Source organism: Macaca nemestrina, chromosome 18 (genome assembly GCF_043159975.1).
Source record: "Macaca nemestrina isolate mMacNem1 chromosome 18, mMacNem.hap1, whole genome shotgun sequence".
NCBI classification, from domain to species: Eukaryota; Metazoa; Chordata; class Mammalia; order Primates; family Cercopithecidae; genus Macaca; species Macaca nemestrina.
This window is the reverse complement of record NC_092142.1, coordinates 16,180,266-16,202,140: the sequence shown is the minus strand read 5'-3', so window position 1 is coordinate 16,202,140 and position 21,875 is coordinate 16,180,266. Positions and strand designations below refer to the sequence as shown.

The following is a 21,875-nucleotide window of genomic DNA, read 5'->3' as shown; positions in this document are numbered from 1 at the left end:
TCTCCCTAGGATATCATAAATAACATCACTGTATGTATACCCATGGTGATATTATGAGTAACAGCTTTCTAGGACATTATGAATAATATCACAGGTTGCACACATATGGTGATATTAAGAATGATAGCTTTCCAGTATATTATGAATAACATCACAGTGTGTACACCCACTGTGATATTAGGAGTAATAACTTCCTAGGACGTTACGAGTAACTTCTCAGGGTGTACACCCATGGGGATATTAGGAGAAATAGCTCCCTGGGATACTATGAATAACATTAGTGGGTGTACACCTACTGTGAATAATAGGAGTATTACCTACCGAGAATATTATGAATAATATCAGAGGATGTACACCCACTAAGATATTATGAGTAATATCTCCCTAGGAAAGTACATATAATATCACAGTGTGTACACCCACTGTCATATTAGTAGTTATATCTCCATAGAATATTACAAATAATATCGAAGGGTGCACACCCACTGTCATATTAAAAATAATTTTTTGTAGGATATTACTAATAATATCACAGGGTGTACTTTCACTGTGATATTAGCAGTAATATCTCCCTAGTATACTACAAATAATATAACAAGGTGTCCACACACTGTAATATTAGGAGTAATACTTCCCTAAGATATTACGAATAAAATCACAGGGTGTACACCCACTTTGAAATTAAAATTATATCTCTCTAAGATATTTTTAATAATATCACAGAGTGTACACTGTATGTGATAGTAGGAGTAATATCTCCCCAGGATATTATGAATAATATCACAGGGTTTACACCCAAGGTGATACTATGAGTAATATCTCTTTAAGATATCATGAATAACATCATAGAGTGTACACCCACTGTGATACTGGGAGTAATTATCTCCTTAAGATATTATAAATAAAATCACAGTGTGTACACTCACGGTGATATTAGGAGTAGTATCTTTCTATGATATTGCAAATAATATCACAGCATGTACACCCACTCTGATATTAGGAGAAATAGCTTCCTAGGATATTAAGAATATCATCACAGGGTGTACATCCACTGTGACATTTGGAGCAATAACTCCTGAGGATATTATGTATAACATCACAGGGTGTACACGCATGGTAATATTAGGAGTAATCGCTCTCTAGGATATTAGAAATAACATCACAGGGTGTACACCCACGGTGATATTAACAGTAATAACTCCCTAAGATATTATGAATAACATCACAGGGTGTACATTCACTGTGATATTAGGAGTAATCGCGCCCCAGGATATTAGAAATAACATCAGAGGGTGTACACCCACTGTGATATTAACAGTAATAACTCCCTAAGATATTATGAATAACATCATAGAGTGTACACTCACAGTGATATTAGGGGTAATAGCTTTCTAGGTTATTACGAATAATATCACAGAGTGCACACCCACAGTGAAATTAGGAGTAATAGCTCCCTAGGGTATTACGAATAACATCACATGTTGTACACTGACTCTGATATTAGGAGTAATAGCTCTCTAGAATATTATGAATAACATCAAAGGGTGTAAACTCACTGTGATATTAGGAGTAATGACTCTCTAGGATATTAAAAATAACATCACAGGAAGTACACCTAATGTGATATTAGGAGTAATAGCCTCCTAGAATATTACAAATAACATTGCAGGGTGTACAACCACTGTGATATTAGGAGTAGTAGGTACCTAGGGTATTACAAATAACATCAAAGGGTTTACATCCACTGTGATATTAGGAGTAATAGCTCCCAGGATATTATGAATAACAGCAGGGTGTACACTCACTGTGATATTAGGAGTAACAGCTTCCAAGGATTTTACAAATAATGTCACAGGATGTATTCCCACTGTGATATTAGGAGTAATAACTCCCTAGGATATTACAGATAATATCACAGAGTGTACACCCACTGTGATATTGGGGTAATAGCTCCCTAGGATATTACGAATAATATCACAGGGTGTACACTCACTGGGATATTAGGAGTAATAGCTTCCTATGATATTATGAATAATATCACAATGGGTTTACACACGTGGTGTACATTACTCTGTTATTAGCATAATATCTACCTGAGATATTATGAATAATATCACAGTGGATGTACACACTATTACTCAAAGAAAGAGTAATATCTTTCCAGTATATTAAATATAATATCTCAGGATTTACACACATAGTGTACACCTACTCTGATATTAGGAGTCACATCATCCTAGGATATTACAAATGTTCTCACAGAGTGTACACCCACTGTGAAATTAGGAGTAATATTTCTCTAGGATATTATGAATAATATCACAGGGTGTACACCCTCTGTGATATTAGGAGTAATATCTCCCTCAAATATTATGAATAACATCTCACAGTGTACAACCACTCTCATATTAAGAGTAATATCTCCCTCGGTTGTTATGAATAATATCACAGGGTGTACACCCAGTGTGATGTTAGAAGTAATATCTCCCTCAGATATTATGAATAATGTCACAGGGTGTACATTCACTGTGATATTAGGAGTAATATTTCCCAAGGATATTATGAATGATATGACAGCATGTACACCCGCTGTGATATTAGAATTAACATCTCCCTAGAAATTTACAAATGATATCACAGGTTGTACACCCACTGTGATATTAGGAGTAATATCTCCCTAGGAAATTATGAATAATATTACAAGGTGTACACACATTGTGTACACCCACTGTGATTTTAGGAGTAATATCTCACTAGGATATTACAAATAATATCACAGAGTTTACACCCACTGTGATATTTTTTCCCTAAAATATTACAAATCATATCACAGGTATACACTCACTGTGATATTATGAGTAATATCTCCCTAGGATATTTCGAATCATATCACAGGCTGCACACCCACTGTGATGTTAAAAGGAATATCTTTCTAGGACATTACAAATAGTATCACAAGGTGTACACCCACTGTGAGATTAGGAGTGATATCTCCCTAGAATATTATGAATAATATCACAGTGTGTACAGCCACTGTGATATTAGGAGTGATACCTTCCTAGGATATTACAAATAATATCATAGGGTGTACACCCACTGTGAAATAAAATAGCTCCCTATGATATTATGAATAATATCACATGGTGTACACTTACTGTGATATTAGGAGTCGTATCTCCCTAGGATATTACGAATATTATCACAGAGTGTATGCCCACTGTGATAGTAAAAGTATTATTTTTCTAGGATATTATGAATAATATTGCATAGTGTACTCCCTCTGTGATATTAGGAGTTATATCTCCCTAGGATATTACAAATAATATCACAGGGTGTACACCCACTGTGATATTAAAAGTACTATCTTTCTAGGATATTATGAATAATATCACAGGATATACTGTCACTGTGATATTAGGAGTAATATATCCCTAGGATATTACAAATAATATGACAGGGTGTACAACCACCATGAGATTTGGAGTAATATATCTGTAGCATATTATGAATAATATCACAGGGTGTACACCCACTGTGATAGTAGGAGTAAAATCCCCCTCGGATATTACAAATAATATCACAGTGTATACTCCCACTGTGATATCAGGAGTAAAATCTCCTTTGGATATTACGAATAATATCACAGGATGTACACCCACTGTGATATTAGGAGTAATATCTCCCTCGGATATTTCGAGTAATATCACAGGGTTTACACACATGGTGTTCACCCACTGGGATATTAGGATAGTATCTCCCTTGGATATTACGAATCATAGCAGAGGCTGTACACAGGTGGTGTTCACCCAGCGTGATACTAGGAGTAATGTCTCCCTCAGATATTAGGAACAGTCTCCCCCTGGGACTTAGCAGAGCGTAACCCCTCAGTGTTAAATAAGCGGCCACAGCAAGAGGCAGAGGCGCAGGGACTGAAATGAAGACAAAGATCTGACAAGTTTAAAAAATGTATTTAAAATAGAATTTATAAAATGCTTCATCTGCCGACTCAGGAGCCCGCGGTGCAGGGTGGGGTGGGAGTTGGCAGCTGCCCGCTACACCAGCAGAGTGAGACTGCAGGAGTGCGGCCCTCCCTCCCACGCCCCTCTCTTCAGACACCCAAGGGGCTCACGTGCACTCCTGGGATCACACGACCCGAAAACAGGACCCCAGAGGTTTCTTGAGTCTCTGCTTACCAGGGCGACCGGGTACAGCCCTGCCAGCCCATTGCATAATCTTCTAAGTTCTCCCCACCACCCTCCATTCCAGCAGTGAGGTGACTGTGACGTGGTCTCCATCCTCTCGGCCTTGACCCAGTGGTCCCCGCGATTGGACGCTTAGGCGGTCACCAGGCCTCCTTGTTACTAACGTGTGCACACCTTTCGGTTCTCCCACTGGGATGAACTCCTGGAAATTGCTGGGTCCAAAGTGTTTGGGAAGTTTGGAGTGATTCTTCTTGCAAGGGGAAGAGGGAACTATGGAGATGTCACTGAACTTTCAGGGGTTCCGGGACCCCCCAACCCGGTGCCTGTCCCAGCTCTCCGAGCTCCTCTCTCCTCCGCTCCTCCCTCCCCCACCTCGCCTGTTTTCACCTCCCGTGACCTCACCCCCACCGCGCAGCTGGACCTTGCCCGGCGCCTCCCGATCCCGGAGCTCGAATCCCAGCCGGACCAGCCCAGCCCCGCCCCTTCCCTGGCAGGAGCGAGGCGGAGCAGTCTGCCCAGAGACTTAGCGACAGACAGACGCTGGGACCCACGACGACTGAAGGCGCCGATGGCCGCGCCTGCTGAGCCCTGCGCGGGGCAGGGGGTGAGTGCCCCCCCTCCATCGCGCCCCCCTCTCCTTTTCCAGGCTTGGTTTGGCTGCAGTGTCTCGGGCTGCAATACTGGGGATTCCTGGACCCGGGAAGCGAGGAGACTTACTCCAGCCCCCCTCACTGCAGCGGGTTGGACTCCTTTCACCAACCCAGTGCCCCCGACAGCCCAGCTCTGTCTAAGGGGCCACCAGACCTCCCAGCTACTAGGGGCTTTGACCCTTATTTGCATAAAGCTAGTGGGTGCTCCGAGCCCTCCTACCCCCAGCGAGCCTTACCTCTCTGGTTTCTTTTTCCATCGCTCTTAGCAAAGGACTCCAGAGAGAGGAGTTCACGGGGTGAGGGTGGGGGTTGCAAATTGCCAGCATTTCGAGGGCCAGGGAGATGAAGCGATAAGTTGGTATGAACTGAGGGCTTCCTCTGTGCCTAGCCTTGTGCCCAACCTTGTGCCATGCTGCTATGAACTTTGCTGCTATTAATCCATTTAATACAATTCATAGAGGTAAAGTCTCATTATTCACCTTTTGCAGGGAAGGAAACTGAGACAGAGAGGTTAAAGTTAGCACAGCCAGTGAGTTGTGAAACCAGGGGGAGTAAAAAGACAGGGGAGAGAGAATTGAAGAGGCCACGTCCACTAAACTTCAAATTTCTTCTAGGGTTAGATAGGACCAGCAGACCTGCTGAGATGAAAATAACACATCAAGCTGGGCCAGTAGCTCTTGCCTGTAATCCCAGTACCTAGGAGGCTGAGGCAGGAGGAGCTTGAGGCTAGGAGTTCGAGACCAGCACGGGCAACATAGATGTAGAGACCCCCATCTCTACAAAATATAAAAAAAAGTTAGCCAGGCCTGGTGAGGTGGCTTATGCCTGTAATCCCAGCACTCTGGGAGACCAAGGTTGGAGGATTGCTTGAGGCAGGAGTTCAAAGCTTTGGTGAGCTTTGGTTGTGCCATTTCAGCCTGGGCAACAGAGTGAGACCCTGTCTCTAAAACATAAATTAATTAATAAAAAATAAAAATAAATCACACATCAAGACCATCAGTCGAACAAGGTTTGGGGTCAGATAAGCCTGGGTCAGAGTCAGCTCTGCCACTTCCCATTTGTGTGGCCCTGAGGGAGGCAGTTCCCTGATTGGTGCCTCGGTCTGCTGGTCTCTGAAATGGGGACAGTACTGCCTATGTGCTGGAGTTCTTATAAGGATTAACTGACGGTCTGTGCCTAGCAATGATTATGGAGCCCAGGTCTCCTAGACCACATGGCCCAGTTCCCTGGGTTCAAATCCCAGTCCTTCCACTTCTCAGCTGGGTAAAGTCAGCCAAGTTACTCAACCTTTCTGGTCCTCGGCTTCTTCACCTGTAAATCAATATGATAATTGCATCTACCTAGGGTTGATGTCAGGATGAAAGGAGTTGAGAATTATTAGGTATTCCAAACAGTGCTTGGCACATTTTTGTGTAAATGTTAAAGATCCAAAAAATTGCCTGGGCCCCTGGGCAGGTGAGTTGGGGATCCCTGCCTTATACCATCCTAAGGGGCCTCCTGGTGTTCCCTCAGGTCTGGAACCAGACAGAGCCTGAATCTGCCGCCACCAGCCTGCTGAGCCTGTGTTTCCTGAGAACAGCAGGGGTCTGGGTGCCCCCCATGTACCTCTGGGTCCTTGGTCCCATCTACCTCCTCTTCATCCACCACCATGGCCGGGGTTACCTCCGGATGTCCCCACTCTTCAAAGCCAAGATGGTAGCTGCCATCCCTGGGAGCCTGGAACGAGGCAATGGTGGGGGGAGGCAGGGGACAGGCTGGAACCTGGTGAAGTCTTAAAGCAGACTCCTCCTATCAGGGTGTAGAAGGGAATCTGTTAATCAAACAGAGCAACATTAGAGAGGCTACAGAGGTCAACTCAGTGGAACATGGTTCTCCCAAACAGATTTTGTAATTCCGAAAATACATGCATGCACAAACACACACATACACTCCCATGTTCCCGGACAGTTTCTAACTACCATAACCTGGCATTTTCCAAAACATACCATGTAGACTCTTGGGTACACAAGGTAATTTTAGGGCCACATTGGGATGAACCTTTTAAAAAGTTATGCATTTGTTTTTATGTTCCCCCACTGGCTGTATGATAGGACAATTTTTATATGTGATATGTATTTAGTGTGTTAAATAAACACTGGCATTCCAAGTGTGAGCCTTTCTGCTCATCCATCCTCTTCTACTCCGTTCTTGTAGGCTTCTAAAGAATGTTATTCAGAGTTCATTCATTCTTCTGCTATTGTGTCAATTTTTGCATAATCACCCACTAACAACCCAAGGGTTGGCAAACTTAAAGAGCCAAGCAGTACATAGTATTTGAGACTTTGTGAGCCAGATAATCTTCCTTCCAAACACTGAACTCTGCTATTCCAGAATGAATGCAATAGTCATAACCATAGACAATAGTCATGACCGTGCTACCTTTTTTTTTTTTTTTTTTTTGAAATGCAGTTTTACTCTTGTCACCCAGGCTAGAGTGCAATGGTGCGATGTCAGCTTACTGCAACCTCCGCCTCCTGGGTTCAAGTGATTCTCCTGCCTCAGCCTCCCAAGTAGCTGGGATTACAGGTGCCCACCACCACACCTCGCTTTTTTTGTATTTTTAGTAGAAACAGGGTTTCGCCATGTTGGCCAGGCTGGTCTCCAACTCCTGACCTCAGGTGATCTGCCTGCCTTGGCCTCCAAAAGTGCTGGGATTACAGGTACGAGCCACCACTCCCGGCCGACTGTGTTTCAATAAAACTTTATTTGTGGTCACTGAAATTTGGATTTCGTGTAAATTTCACCTGTCATGACATATGCTTTTTATTTTTCTTTGATGATTGATAGTTTGGCAACTTCTGCTTTAAACTGAGGTTCTTTGAGCAGTTCCTCCAATATGCCTTAGCTCTGGCTTTCCCTCTGGTGTGTACATGTTCTCTCATTTTCATCCTTTCTTTTATTCAATAGAGAAACCAATATATATTAGAGAGACCCTAGAGACTTACTGGCTCCTTGATTTCATAGCAGGGATTGAAAATGACTTGGAGAGAGGATAGTTTTTTACCTGGTGAGTACATTTCATTTCCTGCTGTTTCTTCACACCCAAAGTCATCTCACATGTGCATGATTGGAGCACTTCCTGCATTTTGGAAAACACTCGGCTGGCTCAAGCCCTTGCTGTACATTATTTATATGACAATTACAGGTCAGGACCAATCTGCAATGCCCTTTAGACATTGTTCACGTTGGCACATTGCTAGCTGGTGATACTGGTTTGTTACAGGGCCCCAGCCAGGATGTTGCAGAACCAGCTCCCAGTTGGACATGGGGTTGCCCACCCATTTGCTGTGACCTCTCTTATTGCCCCCCAAGCTTATCTAAGCCTGTACCCTCAGGTGCTTGGGTTCGCCCTCATAGTCCTGTGTACCTCCAGCGTGGCTGTCGCTCTTTGGAAAATCCAACGAGGAACGTCTGAGGCCCCGGAATTCCTCATTCACCCTACCGTGTGGCTCACCACGATGGTAATGATGCCTTCAGTCTGGAGCCTGGTTTGCTCCCAGCTGCTGCTTTGCCTGCCACAGTGAAGAACAAGGGGAAGAGAAGAGGCTCCCCTCAGCCTCCACCCTCCCCTAAGGGGCCTGCCCTGACTTTCCCGTCCAGAGCTTCGCCGTGTTTCTGATTCACACCGAGAGGAAAAGGGGAGTCCAGTCATCTGGAGTGCTGTTTGGGTACTGGCTTCTTTGCTTTGTCTTGCCAGCTACCAGCGCTGCCCAGCAGGCCTCCGGAGCGGTAAGTGGGGGTGTGGGCCACCCCGGGAAACCAAAATGGTGGCTCTGACCTTGGGTCCCATCTTTCCTCCTCCTGTTTCCACATATGACTTATTCTCTACACGGTGACACACATAAGCCAGTCACTTACACTCTAGAGACACAAAATCCACTCCCACACCTGTAAGTACCCATCATCCCATACATTTCTTATCAACACGATTTCCTGTCTTACACACCCACATCACACGTGCCACTTGCACATGACGCACACACTTATATGCACTGATTCATACATCACACAAGCACATGCATGCATGCACACACACACACGACCTGGGCACAGGGCACAGACACACCTGTGTGCACACATACTCCTACGTGCACATCTCCCTCATCTCATGGATTCACCCTCCCCAAGTTCCTATGCATCTTTATTTACACACTCATTCTGCACACCCACTCATATTTCTGTTGCTCAATCTGGGAAGCAGCCTTTTTTTTTTTTTTTTTTTTTTTGTGAGGCTCTCTCTGTCACCCAGGCTGGAGTGAAGTGGCATGATCTTGGCTCACTGCAATTTCTGCCTCTCGGGTTCAAGCAATTCTCCTGCCTCAGCTTCCTGTGTAACTGGGATTACAGGTGCCCACCACTACACCTGGCTAATTTTTGTATTTTTAGTAGAGACGAGGTTTCACTATGTTGGCCAGGCTGGTCTCGAACTCCTGACCTCAGGTGACCCTGATCTCAAGTGATCCACCCGCCTTGGCCTCCCAAAGTGTTGGGATTACAGGCATGAGCCACTGTGTCCGGCCAGAAGCAGCATTTCTATATTAGGAGACATGATGGGTCATTTTCTCTGCAAAGAGAAAAACATGTAGTCTAGACCAACTTCTCTCAACCTCAGCTTTAGTAACGTTGTAGCCAGATAAGTCTTTGCTGGGAGGACGGGGTCGTCCTGTTTGCTGTAGAGTGTGAAACAGCATCCCTGGCTTCCGCCCATAGATGCCAGTAGCATACCATCCAATTGCAGTAACCCAAAATGTCTCGCGATATTACCAAGTGCTCCTGGGGGTGAGGACAAAGTCACCACCTACTGCGGAGCAGTGACCTCGACAGAGTGCTTACCCAAGGCTTCTGGGGGTGGGGGTTACTTAACACCAATGATCAGGCGGCAGCAGGTTTCAGATATTTTACTTTATTATTGTATTTTTGTGGAGACAATATCGTGCTCTGTTGCCCAGGCTGATCTTGAACTCCTGGGCTCAAGCAATTCTCTGACCTCAGCCTCCTAAAGTGCTGGGATTATAGGCATGAGCCCCCACGTCTGGACTCAGAGATCATTTCTTGAGTCCAGTGGTTACTCCATCCTGCCCCTAAAGGAGAAAGTAGAGAAGCATCACCCTGTCTTTAAGGACAGGTTTTTAATTTTTCGTTTGTTTATTCCGAGACAGAGTCTTGCTCTGTCGCCCAGGCTGGAGTGCAGCGGCACGATCTTGACTCATTGCAACCTCCGCCTCCTGGGTTCAATCGATTCTCATGCCTCAGCCTCCCAAGTAGCTGGGATTACAGGCATGTGCCACCATGCCCAGCTAATTTTTGCAGTTTTAGCAGAGACAGGGTTTCACCATGTTGGCCAGGCTCGTCCCAAATGCCTGACCTCAGGTGACTCACCCACCTCGGCCTCCTAAAATGCTGGGATTACAGGCGTGAGCCACAGCGCCTGACCAAGGACAGAGTTTTTAAAAGAGCAACCTTTGTAACTAAGGGGAAATTCCACAGGGTATTCAGTAATTTCTGAAAGGGTGGGCTCCCACAGTTGACATAAGTCACGGTTTTGGGACACAGCATAGAAACAATAATACTGGGACCGCTTACACTCAGGGGTTCCAACCATATGCAGGCACTATGGCAGGCACTTACACACCTGTCCTCATTGGATTCTCACAATAGTTCACAGTGATGGATTCTTTTTTCTTTTCTTTTCTTTTCTTTTTTTTTAATAGAAACAAAGTCTCATTATGTTCCCAAGGCTGGTCTCAAACTGCTAGGCTCAAGTGATCTTCCCACCTAAGCCTCCCAAAGTGCTGGGACTATAGGCTTGAGCCAATGTGTCCAGCCAATGATGGATTCTAGCTATCCCATTTTAAAGATGAGGGAGACTAAAGCTAGGAGAAGGGAATGACAGCCTCAGGGCCACAAAGCTTGGGAGTGCAGAGCCCAAGTTCATCTCAGGCAAATTCAGAACCAACTTTCTGAGAGAAACAGTGGGGAAAACAGTGGCAGTTTAGGGAAGATGGGCCATATTGTCATTGGAATATCCAATTGTCTGCTATCTGGAAAAAAAAAAAAAAAAAACAAAAAAACTAGAAGAGTATAAAATCCAGTAGAGGAATTGTGATTTGAAACTAGGGCTCTGGTTTAAAGCCATAAAAACTCAGTTCACACTAGCTTAAGGAAAAGGGAAGGTCAGGGGGGTTATTAGCTCATGTATTTATTAGCTCATACCCATGGGATCTCCCAGGCATGAATGATCCAGGCCTGGGACCAGGTACCAGATCTCCACTTCTGCCTCTTGGCTTTGCCATATTAGCTTGATTCTCCAATGGAGTGGCAAGAAGAGCCACCAATACCTTCAGACTTATGTTATACCACGTAGCAAACCCGGCAGAATCTCCCAGTGGTTCCAGCTCTCAAGTACCCAGCATGAGATGCTATATGCATTCCTAACCCAGCCATGGTAGCCAAAAGACTAGAATGTATGCATTGGCCAAGCCTCAATCACCCCCTCAGCCTTGGAGTAGAGTCAGTTCTGCACAAATCGCATGCCTGAACACAAGCAAAAAGACTTAGGAAGAAAGAAAAATCAGTATATGGAAAATATCTCTGCATGATTATTACAGCACTGTTCACAATAACCGAGATTTGGAAGCACCCTAAGTGTCCATCAACAGGTGAATTGATAAAGAAAATGTGGTGTATATACACAATGGAGTACTAAGCAGCTGTAAGAAAGAATGAGGTATTATCATTTTCAACAACATGGATGTTAAGTGAAATAAGCCAGGCACAGAAAGACCAACTTTACATGTTCTCACTTATTTGTGAAAGCTAAAAATTAAAACAATTTAACTCATGAACATACAGAGTAGACGGAAGGTTACTAGGGGCTAGGAAGGATAGCGCGTGGGGGAAATGGGGATGGTTAATGGGTACAAAATATAGAAAGAATAATACCTATTTGATGGTATAACAGGGTGACTACAGTCAATAATAATTGTTCATTTTTAAATAACCAAAAGAGTCTGGACACAGTGGCTCCACCTGTGGAGCACTTTTTTTTTTTTTTCCAGCACTTTGGAAAGCCGAGGCAGGAGGATCATCTGAGGTCAGGAGTTCAAGACCAGCCTGGGTAACATGGTGAAACCCTGTCTCTACTAAAAATACAAAAAAATTAGCCAGGCATGGTGGTGCACACCTGTAAGCTCAGATACTCGGAAGGCTGAGGCAGGAGAATCGCTTGAACCCAGGAGACGGAGGTTGCAGTGAGCCAAAATTAAGCCACTGCACTCCAGCCTGTGCAACAGAGTGAGACTCCAACTCAATAATAGACTAAAAAATAAAATAACTAAAAGAGTAAAATGGATTGTTTATAACAGAAAGGATAAATGCTTGAGGGGATGGAGACCTCATTTACCCTGATGTGATTATTATGCATTGCTTACCTGTATCAAAATATCTCACGTCACCCAGAAATATATATTTCAGGCTGGGCGCGGTGGCTCACACCTGTAATCCCAGCACTTTGGGAGGCTGAGGCGGGTGGATCACCTGAGGCCTACATGGTAAAACTCCATCTCTACTAAAATACAAAAGTTAGCCAGGCGTCGTGGCACACGCCTGCAATCCCAGCTACTCGGGAGGCTGAGGCAGGAGAATTGCTTGAACCCAGGAGGCGGAGGTTGCAGGGAGCCGAGATCACACCACTGCACTTCAGCCTGGGCGACAGAGTGAGACTTTGTCTTAAAAAAAAAAAAAAGAAGAGAAAATTAGAACCACTAGGAATGCCAGGGCTCTGGCTTTCAAATACTCTTGCCCTGGACCCCAGCATGGATACTGACCTCAGCATCAGAAACCTTTTCTCTCCTCTAAGCACACTCCTCTGCCTCCTTTCCTTACCTTCTGCTTTCCCTCCCACAGGGCTTCCAGAGTGACCCTGTCCGCCACCTGTCCACCTACCTATGCCTGTCTCTGGTGGTGGCACAGTTTGTGCTTTCCTGCTTGGCGGATCAGCCCCCCTTCTTCCCTGAAGACCCCCAGCAGTCTGTAAGTCACCAAGTTCCAACCCCATTCCTGTTTCTCTTTGAGGTCTCAGTCTCCCCCAAGTGACCAAAAGTCTCTAATTTTTTATTCATTTAGCCATTCAGCAAAATGTGTATTGCATTTCTACTCGATGCCACAGTTGGCAGACTTTTTCCGTATGGGCCAAGAGAAAATATTTTAGACTCTGTGAGCCATGCAGTGATTTCGGTGGCAACCACTCAACTCTGCCATTGAACACAAAAGCAGAATATGTCAACAAATGGCATGGCTGTGTTGCAGTAAAACTTTATTTGCAGAAGCAGGCAGTGGGCCAGATTTGGTCATCATTTGCCAACCCCCCTCTATGCCCTAGCAAGGGCTTAAGGATCTATGGTGAACAAGCAGATAGAGTTTCTGTTCTCATGTAGCTACTGGTCAAGTAGGGGAACCAGATGTTGGTCACATAATTAAACAAATATGTTGAAAATTGGCTGGGCACAGTGGCTCATGCCTGTAATCCCAACACTTTGGGAGACCGAGGCAGGTAGATCACTTGAGGTCAAGAGTTCAAAACCAGCCTGGCCAACAGGGTAAAGCCCCGTCTCTACTAAAATTACAAAAATTAGCCAGGCATGGTGGCGCACGCCTGTAATCCCAGCTACTCGGGAGGCTGAGGCAGGAGAATCCCTTGAACCCAGGATGTGGAGGTTAGAGTGAGCCGAGCTTGTCCCATTGCACTCCAGCCTGGGTGACAAACAGCAAAACTCCACCTAAAAAAAAAAAAAAGGGGGGGTGGAGAAAACAGAAAATTACCCCTGGGGTGAGTGCTCTGTAGGAGAAGTTCATGAGAGGTTTACAATAGGTAACATTGAAGCAGTTTGTGAAACTAAGAAACAATTCTTTTGAGGAAGAGACTGCTCTGACATCCTATAAATAGAGGTTCAAATGGGCTGGATGCAGTAGATCACGCCTGTAATCTCAACACTTTGGGATGCTGAGGAAGGACGATTGTTTGTGCCCACGTGTTCTAGATCAGACTAGGCAATGCAGTGAGACCCCATCTCTACAAAAAGTTTTCAAAAAATAGCCAAGTGTGGTGGCGCATGGCTGTAGTCCCACTACAGAGTAGCTCTGGGGAGTCCCATAGAGTAGCTCTGTGGAGGCTGAAACAGGAGGATTGCTTGAGTCCAAGAGACAAAGGCTGCAGTGAGCTACGACTGCACCACTGCACTCCAGCCTGGGTAACAGAGGGAGACCCTGTCTCAAAAAAAAAAAAAAAAAAATTACTCAAAGGCTTGAGAAGAACTAAAACTATCATAGAAATCTTTTTTGCACCTACAAGAGTAGCAACAAAATTTAAAAGCTGATAAACTGTGATGGCAGAAATGTGGTGAAATGGGCCCCTTCACGCCTTACTGGTAAAGAGTACAGACTGTTGTAATCTTCCTGGAGCACCCGACAAAATCCCATGACAGGTCTTCACAACATTTGCCAAGGGATATTGTCAAGGATCTCATTGTCTTTGTTATGTAGGGTCCTTGCTTCTGAGATGCAGAGCAAGGTTTGGTTTCAGTATAATCACAGTTGTTCTTCTGAGCCACTGTTAGTTCTCACCTTATGGACATTGTCAGGCCTGTAGCCCAACCTCTTTTTACCCTGCCTGCTGGGAAGCACCAAGCTCACTGGTGTGCACCTCTGGCAGGGAGACAGGGCACCTCGATGTGTACTTTCAGTACTAAATACACGGTCAGCGCTGGGTGCAGTGGCTCAAGCCTGTAATCCCAGCATTTTGGGAGGCCGAGGTAGGCAGATCGCTTGAGGTCAGGAGTTTGAGGCCAGCCTGGCCAACATGGTGAAACCCTGTCTCTACTACAACTACAAAAAATTAGCTGTGTGCAGAAGAATCGCTTGAACCCGGGAGGCAGAGGTAGTAGTGAGCCAAGATCACACCACTGTACTCTAGCCTGGGCAACAGAGTGAAACCCTGTCTCAAAAAAAAAAAAAAAAAAAAAAACCACAGTCAGTTCATCCTACCTTCCTGCTCTTGCCACATACTTCCCTTCTCCATTTCTCTCTGTTGCAGAATGCCTGTCCAGAGGCTGGGGCATCCTTCCCCTCCAAAGCCATGTTCTGGTGGGTTTCTGGGTAAGTAAAGTCACAGGGAAGGGTTGGGGTGGTACCTCACCCACCTGCATTTGCTGCTCTGATTCCCACCCATGGCCCTTCCTCTATGCTTACAAAGGCCAGCAAGACTTTCTCTATCCCAGCCTCAGTGCTTTCTTCTTCGTATTCAGGGTCCACCATCTGCATCCTGTTCCCATTCACTGACTGGAGTGAGATCTGGATTTGAATCCCAGCTCTGCCTTTCAGCAGACCATATCACAAACCCCCGGAGCCTCAGTTTTCCCCTCTGTAAAATGGGGATGACTCAACCTTCATGAGACAGACAATGCTTAGTGCTTGCACACAGCAGGTGCTTAATAGTAATAGAATTGTCTCCAATACTTGACTTCAGTCATTCCACCAACATTTAATAAGCACCTACTATGTGCTAAGCCCCAGGGGTGAGGAGATAAAGGAGCAAGTGTCTACTTTCTGGAGGGTTCCAGGCAGATAGAGAAAACAGCTGCTTCTCCTGGGCCAGCTCACCAGGCACTTGAGGATGTGCTCCCTCCTGACCACACTGCATTCAGACCTCAGTAGCACCTGACACGTGGATTTGAATCCTGGCCCTACCACTTCCTAGCTGTGTAGCTTTGGACAAGTTACTTAACCTCTCTGTGCCTCAGTCTCCACTCCTTCAAAATGGGATTAATAATAGCACCTACCTCATAGGGTTGTGAAGCTTAAATAAGATCTGTAAAGCACTTAGAACAGGGCCTGGCATATAATGAGTATAAGTGGTAACTTTTTTTTTTTTTGAGATGGAGTTCTGCTCTTGTTGCCCAGGCTGGAGTACAATGGCACGATCTTGGCTCACTGCACCCTCCACCTCCTGGGTTCAAGCCATTTTCCTGCCTCAGCCTCCCGAGTAGCTGAGATTACAGGCATGCACCACTATGCTCGACTAATTTTGTATTTTTATTAGAGACAGTGTTTCTCCATGTTGGTCAGACTGATCTCAAACTCTCGACCTCAGGTGATCCACCCGCCTCAGCCTCCCAAAGTGCTGGGATTACAGGCATGAGCCACTGTGCTGGGGCTATTTTTTTTTTTTTTTTTTTTTTTTTTTTTTTTTGAGACAGAGTTTCACTCTTGTTGCCCAGGCTACAGAGCAACGGCATGATCTCAGCTCACTGCAACCCCCACCTCCCAGGTTCAAGCGATTCTCCTGCCCCAGCTTCCTGAATAGCTGGGATTACAGGCGCCTGCCACCACGCCCAGCTAATTTTTGTAGTTGTTTGTAGAGACAGGGTTTCACCGTGTTGGTCAGGCTGGTCTCAAACTCCTGACCTCAGGTGATCCACCCGCCTCGACCTCCCAAAATGCTGGGATTACAGGCATAAACCACTGCACCTGGCCTAAGTGGCTATTAAATAAATGAAAAATATCAGACTTTGGGTGTATGAAATTGGTAGAAAGAGCTTAGAGGTTTTCTAAACAGCTTTACTAGCGGGGCCAGTCCCTGCTTCCCAAACTGAAGCACTTATGGACGGCTCTTGATGCTTTCTTGTCCTATTGGGGCAAAAATAATTTAATTGAGTCACTTTTTTTACTCTAATAAACTGTTTTTTAAAAGAAACTTTCGCCGGGCGCGGTGGCTCAAGCCTGTAATCCCAGCACTTTGGGAGGCTGAGACGGGTGGATCACAAGGTCAGGAGATCGAGACCATCCTGGCTAACACGGTGAAACCCCGTCTCTACTAAAAAATACAAAAAGCTAGCCGGGCGAGGTGGCGGGCGCCTGTAGTCCCAGCTACTCGGGAGGCTGAGGCAGGAGAATGGCGTGAACCCGGGAGGCGGAGCTTGCAGTGAGCTGAGATCCGGCCACTGCACTCCAGCCCGGGTGACAGAGCGAGACTCCGTCTCAAAAAAAAAAAAAAAAAAAAAAGAAACTTTCTATCACTGCTAAAACAGGAAAAATCTATAGCATCACCTGCCATATAGGAGAACTCCAAAAATAATTTTGGGGAAAATCAAGCACACTGGTAATTTCTTTTTTTTTTTTTTTTTTTTTTTTTTTTTGAGACGGAGTCTCGCTGTGTCTCCCAGGCTGGAGTGCAGTGGCGTGATCTCGGCTCACTGCAAGCTCCGCCTCCCGGGTTCATGCCATTCTCCCGCCTCAGCCTCCCGAGTAGCTGAGACTACAGGCGCCCGCCACCACGCCCGGCTAGTTTTTTGTATTTTTAGTAGAGACGGGGTTTCACCGTGTTAGCCAGGATAGTCTCGATCTCCTGACCTCGTGATCCACCCGCCTCGGCCTCCCAAAGTGCTGGGATTACAGGCTTGAGCCACCGCGCCCGGCCTACACTGGTAATTTCTATGTCAGAACAGCTGCTTCCCCAAGTTGGCTCTGCATTAGAAAAGGGAACTTGGTGGCCTGGCGCAGTGGCTCACGCCAATAATCCCAACACCATGGGAGGCTGAGGCGGGTGGATCACCTGAGGTCAGGAGTTCGAGACCAGCCTGACCAATATGGTGAAACCCTGTCTCTACTAAAAATACAAAAATTAGCCAGGTGTGGTGGCAGGAGCCTGTAATCCCAGCCACTCAGGAGGCTGAGGCAGGAGAATCACTTAAACCCTGGAGGTGGAGGTTGCAGTGAGCTGAGATCACACAAGTGCGCTCCAGCCTGGGTAACAGAGTGAGACTCCATCTCAAAACAATAAAAAGAATAAAAATAAAAAAGAAAAGGGAACTTGGGAGGCTTAGAGAAGACTCGGAGACCAGAACAACCTTCTGGCTGGTGTCATCAGAAAGATTAAAGAGACCTGAGACCAGGCGCAGTGGCTCACACCCATAATCCCAACACTTTGGAAGGCCAACCCAGGCAGATCACTTGAGGCCAGAAGTTCGAGACCGGCCTGGCCAACATGGCGAAATCCCGTCCCTACTTAAACACAAAAATTAGCCAGGTGTGGTGGCTTACACCCGTAGTCCTAGCACTTTGGGAGGCTGAGGTGGGAAGACTGCTTGAGGCCAGTAGGTCAAGACCAGCCTGGCCAACATGGTGATACCCCATCTCTACTGAAAACACAAAAATTAGCCAGGTGTGATGGTGGGCGCTTGTAATTTCAACTACTCAGAAGTCTGAGGCATGAGAATCACTTGAGCCAGGGAGATGGAGGTTGCAGTGAGCCCAGATCGCGCCAATGCACTCCAGCCTAGGCAACAGAGTGAGACAGAATAATAATTTAAAAAATAAAGCTGAGGGAGGAGTTCAAGCTTCTTCTACAACGATAGTTTTGGACAATGGATTTCTGATTCCCAGGCAAATGTCTGTTTCCCTTGCCAAGGGCTATCCCTTGGTTTAGCCACTTAATCTCTCTGCATTTCTATTTCCTTCCCCATCTGTAAAATAGATCTATAATAATATACTCATACACTTATACAATTATAAACTATCAATTTACAGGCTGGGTGTGGTGGCTCATGCCTGTAATCCCAGCACTTTGGGAGGCTGAGGCAGGTGGATCACCTGAGGCCAGGAGTTCCAGACCAGCCTGGCCAACATGATGAAACCCCATCTCTACAAAAAATACAAAAATTAGCTGGGTATGGTGGTGGGTGCCTGTAATCTCAGCTACTCAGGAGGCTGAGGTGAGAGAATCGCTGTGAGAGAATCGCTTGAACCGGGAGGTGGAGGTTGCAGTGAGCTGAGATTGCGCCATTGCACTCCAGCCTGGGAGACAGAGCAAGACTCCATCTGAAACAAACAAACAAACAAACCATAATCATCTATCTTATGGGCTCACGTAAGAATTAATGAGACAATCTTTGTGAACCGAGAAGTGCCCTCTAAACGTTAGATGGGGTTAGTGAATTGCTTTATTTTTACCCAGGGGCCAGTAGAGGTACAGAGAGGTAAAGTGACTTACCCAGGATCACACAGCTACTTGCTTGGCCAGGATCCTGCAGGGGTGAATGGCAAGAAAACTCGCCCTGGTGCCCGTCTTTTGCAGGTTGGTCTGGAGGGGCTACAGGAGGCCACTGAGACCAAAAGACCTCTGGTCGCTTGGGAGAGAAAACTCCTCAGAAGAACTTGTTTCCAGGCTTGAAAAGGCGTGGATGAGGAATCGCAGCGCAGCCCGGAGGTAAGTGGGTGGAGGTCGAGAACTCACCTGATGCTCCTTCAGAAAAGCTCATCATTGGCCAGGTGTGGTGGCTCACGCCTGTAATCCCAGCACTTTGGGAGGCCGAGGCAGGCAGATCACGAGGTCAGGAGTTCAAGACCAATCTGGCCAACATAGTGAAACCCCATCTCTACTAAAAATACAAAAATTAACTGGGCATGGTGGCGGGCACCTGTAATCCCAGCTACTCAGGAGGCTGAGGCAGGAGAATCGTTTGAACCCAGAAGGCGGAGGTTGCAGTGAGTGGAGATCCCACCATTGCACTCTAGCCTGAGTGACAGGGCGGGACTCTGTCTCAAAACAAAAAAGAGAAGAAAAGAAAAGCTCATCATTTGACCCCCAGTCCAGCTCCCAACACTACTCTTGCTGCCCTGCCGCCTCCTCACCTTACCTTCCAACTGATCCCACTAAGTAGTAACTGCCGATCAGGCTCAATATATGGTTCCTCCCAGAATGCATCACAGGTTCCTACAAACAGGGAACTCATGGCAGAATGGCAGGCGGGAAACAGAAGAGGTATTTTAAGGCTGGGGTGGAGGGTTGGGAGGTGACTCATAACATGCAGGCAGCTGCTCACTTACTGTATAACCTGAGCAATTCTTTTCCTGGGCCTCAGTTTTCTCATCTGTTCAGTGGGGATGTTGTTAGCCCCAGCTCATAGCTTATGGGGATGAAAAAAAGATGGTTTATGGAAAAGAACTTGCAAATGTCTTGCAAATGGGAAGTGCTCAAGCACTGTTAGTCATCCAGAGGGTGTTGAAATCCTTGGAGCTATCCACTCTGTCCACTCCTGCCCTCAGTGGCATCTCTGGAAACTTCTCTGCAGCCCTTAGAGCCTGGGATGCCTCATTTGAGAAATTCTGGTCTAGCTTAATTAGCCTGCAACATAGGATTAGATAAAATTGGGTTAAATGCTGCCCTGCCTTCGAATAGTGATGACCTTGGACACATTGCTTAACCTCACCGGAGCTTGGTGTTTCAGGAGACAGAACAAAAAAGTAAGTTAGCTCTGTGGGAAGAGTAACTAGGTTTCCCTGCATACTCTGGGATTGTATGGTAGTTGTTGCAGATGGCTGAATCCCACACATTAAGAGAGAGGAGAGAGAGACTGATACTATAGGCTCACATAGTAAGAGGATCTAGCCTCAGGTGTTGCTGGATCCAGGGACTCACGTGATGTCAGGATTCTCTCCCTTCATCTCCCACCCCAACTATTATCTATGTGTTGGTCTCTCCATAAGGCCTATCCCTTCCCACGCAAGTTCAGCAAACCCCAACAGAATGAGAGAGCATCTCTCCCTTAACGTCCATATAGAAAATCCCAAGGAAGGCCTCTAATTGGCCTGGCTGAAGTCACGTGCCTGTCAGGGGCCAATCCCATACTCAGAAGGCTGGTTCCATGACTGTGGTCCCTTCAGAGCCACAGAAGAGGGTAGGGGCTGTTCCCACAAAGGAAGGGCATGTGTTTTTCCAAACACAGTAAGTAGTGTGAGCGAACCAAAACATCACTTCTCTCTGTCACCCCAGGCATGGCTTGCTGGAACCCCTTCACTGGGTTGGTTGATTGGTTGGTTTTTTGAGGCAGAGTCTCACTCTGTCACCCAGGCTGGAGTGCAGTGGTATGATCTTGGCTCACTGCAACCTCCACCTGCTGGGTTCAAGTGATTCTCCTGTCTTAGCCTTCTGAGTAGCTAGGACCACAGGCGTGCACCACCACACCTGGCTAATTTTTTAAATTTTTTTAGTAGAGACAGGGTCTCACCATGTTGGCAGGCTGATCTTGAACTCCTGACCTCAGCTGATCTGCCTGCCTTGGCCTGTCAAAGTGCTGGGATTACAGGTGTGAACTACTGCATCTGACTCATCCTCTACCTTTAAATGATTTTACAGAAGTGGCAGAATTCAGTCCACGGGGGCTCTGGGAGGAACCTCTGCCAAGTCCCGGCATCCCCACCAACATGAAAATTATAGGTCACCCACCACTAGAACTAAACAGTAGAAACATTCTCCAGAACTGTTTGATAATCCTCCCATAAACAGTTGACAGAAAGAAAGGGGAAAGACGGGGTTATACAAAGACCAGGCTCCCTCAGCCAACCAACCAACTGCACCCACGGAGAACTTTGGTTTCCTTTCTGAAGTATTTTGCAATCACTGGGGGAAGGGAGAGGGTGTCCTCCTAAGAGGTCACACAACAGCCACCTGCTGGTCAAGTCAGCTTCCCAAGGTATGTTTGGCACACATGGGCCTTTGTGGTGGTTTGTATTGTTTTGTTTTTTTAATAAGTTGCCAATAGTTAAAAATTTGGAGCGATCCCATAAAAATCTGGAATTCTAGACTGGGCACAGTGGCTCGCACCTGAAATCCCAGCACTTCAGGAGGCCAAGGCGGGCAAATCACATGAGGCCAGGAGTTCGAGACCAGCCTGGCCAACATGGTGAAACCCCATCTCTGCTAAAAATACGAAAATTAGCTGGGTGTGGTGGCAGGCGCTGTAATCCCAGCTGTTCGGCAGGCTGAGGCAGGAGAGTCCCTTAAACCTGGGAGGCAGAGGTTGCAGTGAGCTGAGATCGCGCCACCACACTCCAGCCTGGGCGACAAAGTGAGACTCTGTCTCAAAAAATAAATACAAATACAAATAAATAAAAATAAAAATCTGGAATTTTGGTCTCAAAGTAGATCTGG

The 21,875-nt window shown here is 46.1% G+C and overlaps 1 protein-coding gene and 1 long non-coding RNA gene across 3 annotated transcripts in view; one reads left to right on the top strand and one right to left on the bottom strand.

Moving 5' to 3' along the window:
- The first annotated feature begins 4,480 nt into the window (after window positions 1-4,480).
- Window positions 4,481-21,875, top strand: part of LOC105467717 (ATP binding cassette subfamily C member 6) — a 73,026-nt gene continuing 55,631 nt past the window's right edge. The window contains exons 1-7 of the mRNA XM_011717375.3: window positions 4,481-4,806; window positions 6,365-6,547; window positions 8,227-8,352; window positions 8,492-8,620; window positions 12,797-12,922; window positions 14,982-15,043; window positions 19,020-19,151. Coding sequence (XP_011715677.2) covers window positions 4,771-4,806; window positions 6,365-6,547; window positions 8,227-8,352; window positions 8,492-8,620; window positions 12,797-12,922; window positions 14,982-15,043; window positions 19,020-19,151 — 794 coding nt within the window. The 5' untranslated portion in view covers window positions 4,481-4,770. The remainder of the gene's footprint in view (window positions 4,807-6,364; window positions 6,548-8,226; window positions 8,353-8,491; window positions 8,621-12,796; window positions 12,923-14,981; window positions 15,044-19,019; window positions 19,152-21,875) is intronic.
- Window positions 6,822-21,660, bottom strand: LOC139359837 (uncharacterized). Of its 2 annotated transcripts, XR_011616328.1 has the most exons (4): window positions 19,772-21,660; window positions 18,936-19,658; window positions 8,259-8,403; window positions 6,822-7,970 (listed from the first exon to the last, which is right to left on the bottom strand). It is a non-coding gene; the product is annotated as an uncharacterized lncRNA (long non-coding RNA). The 2 variants fall into 2 exon arrangements; XR_011616327.1 differs by having other exon boundaries at window positions 19,179-21,660.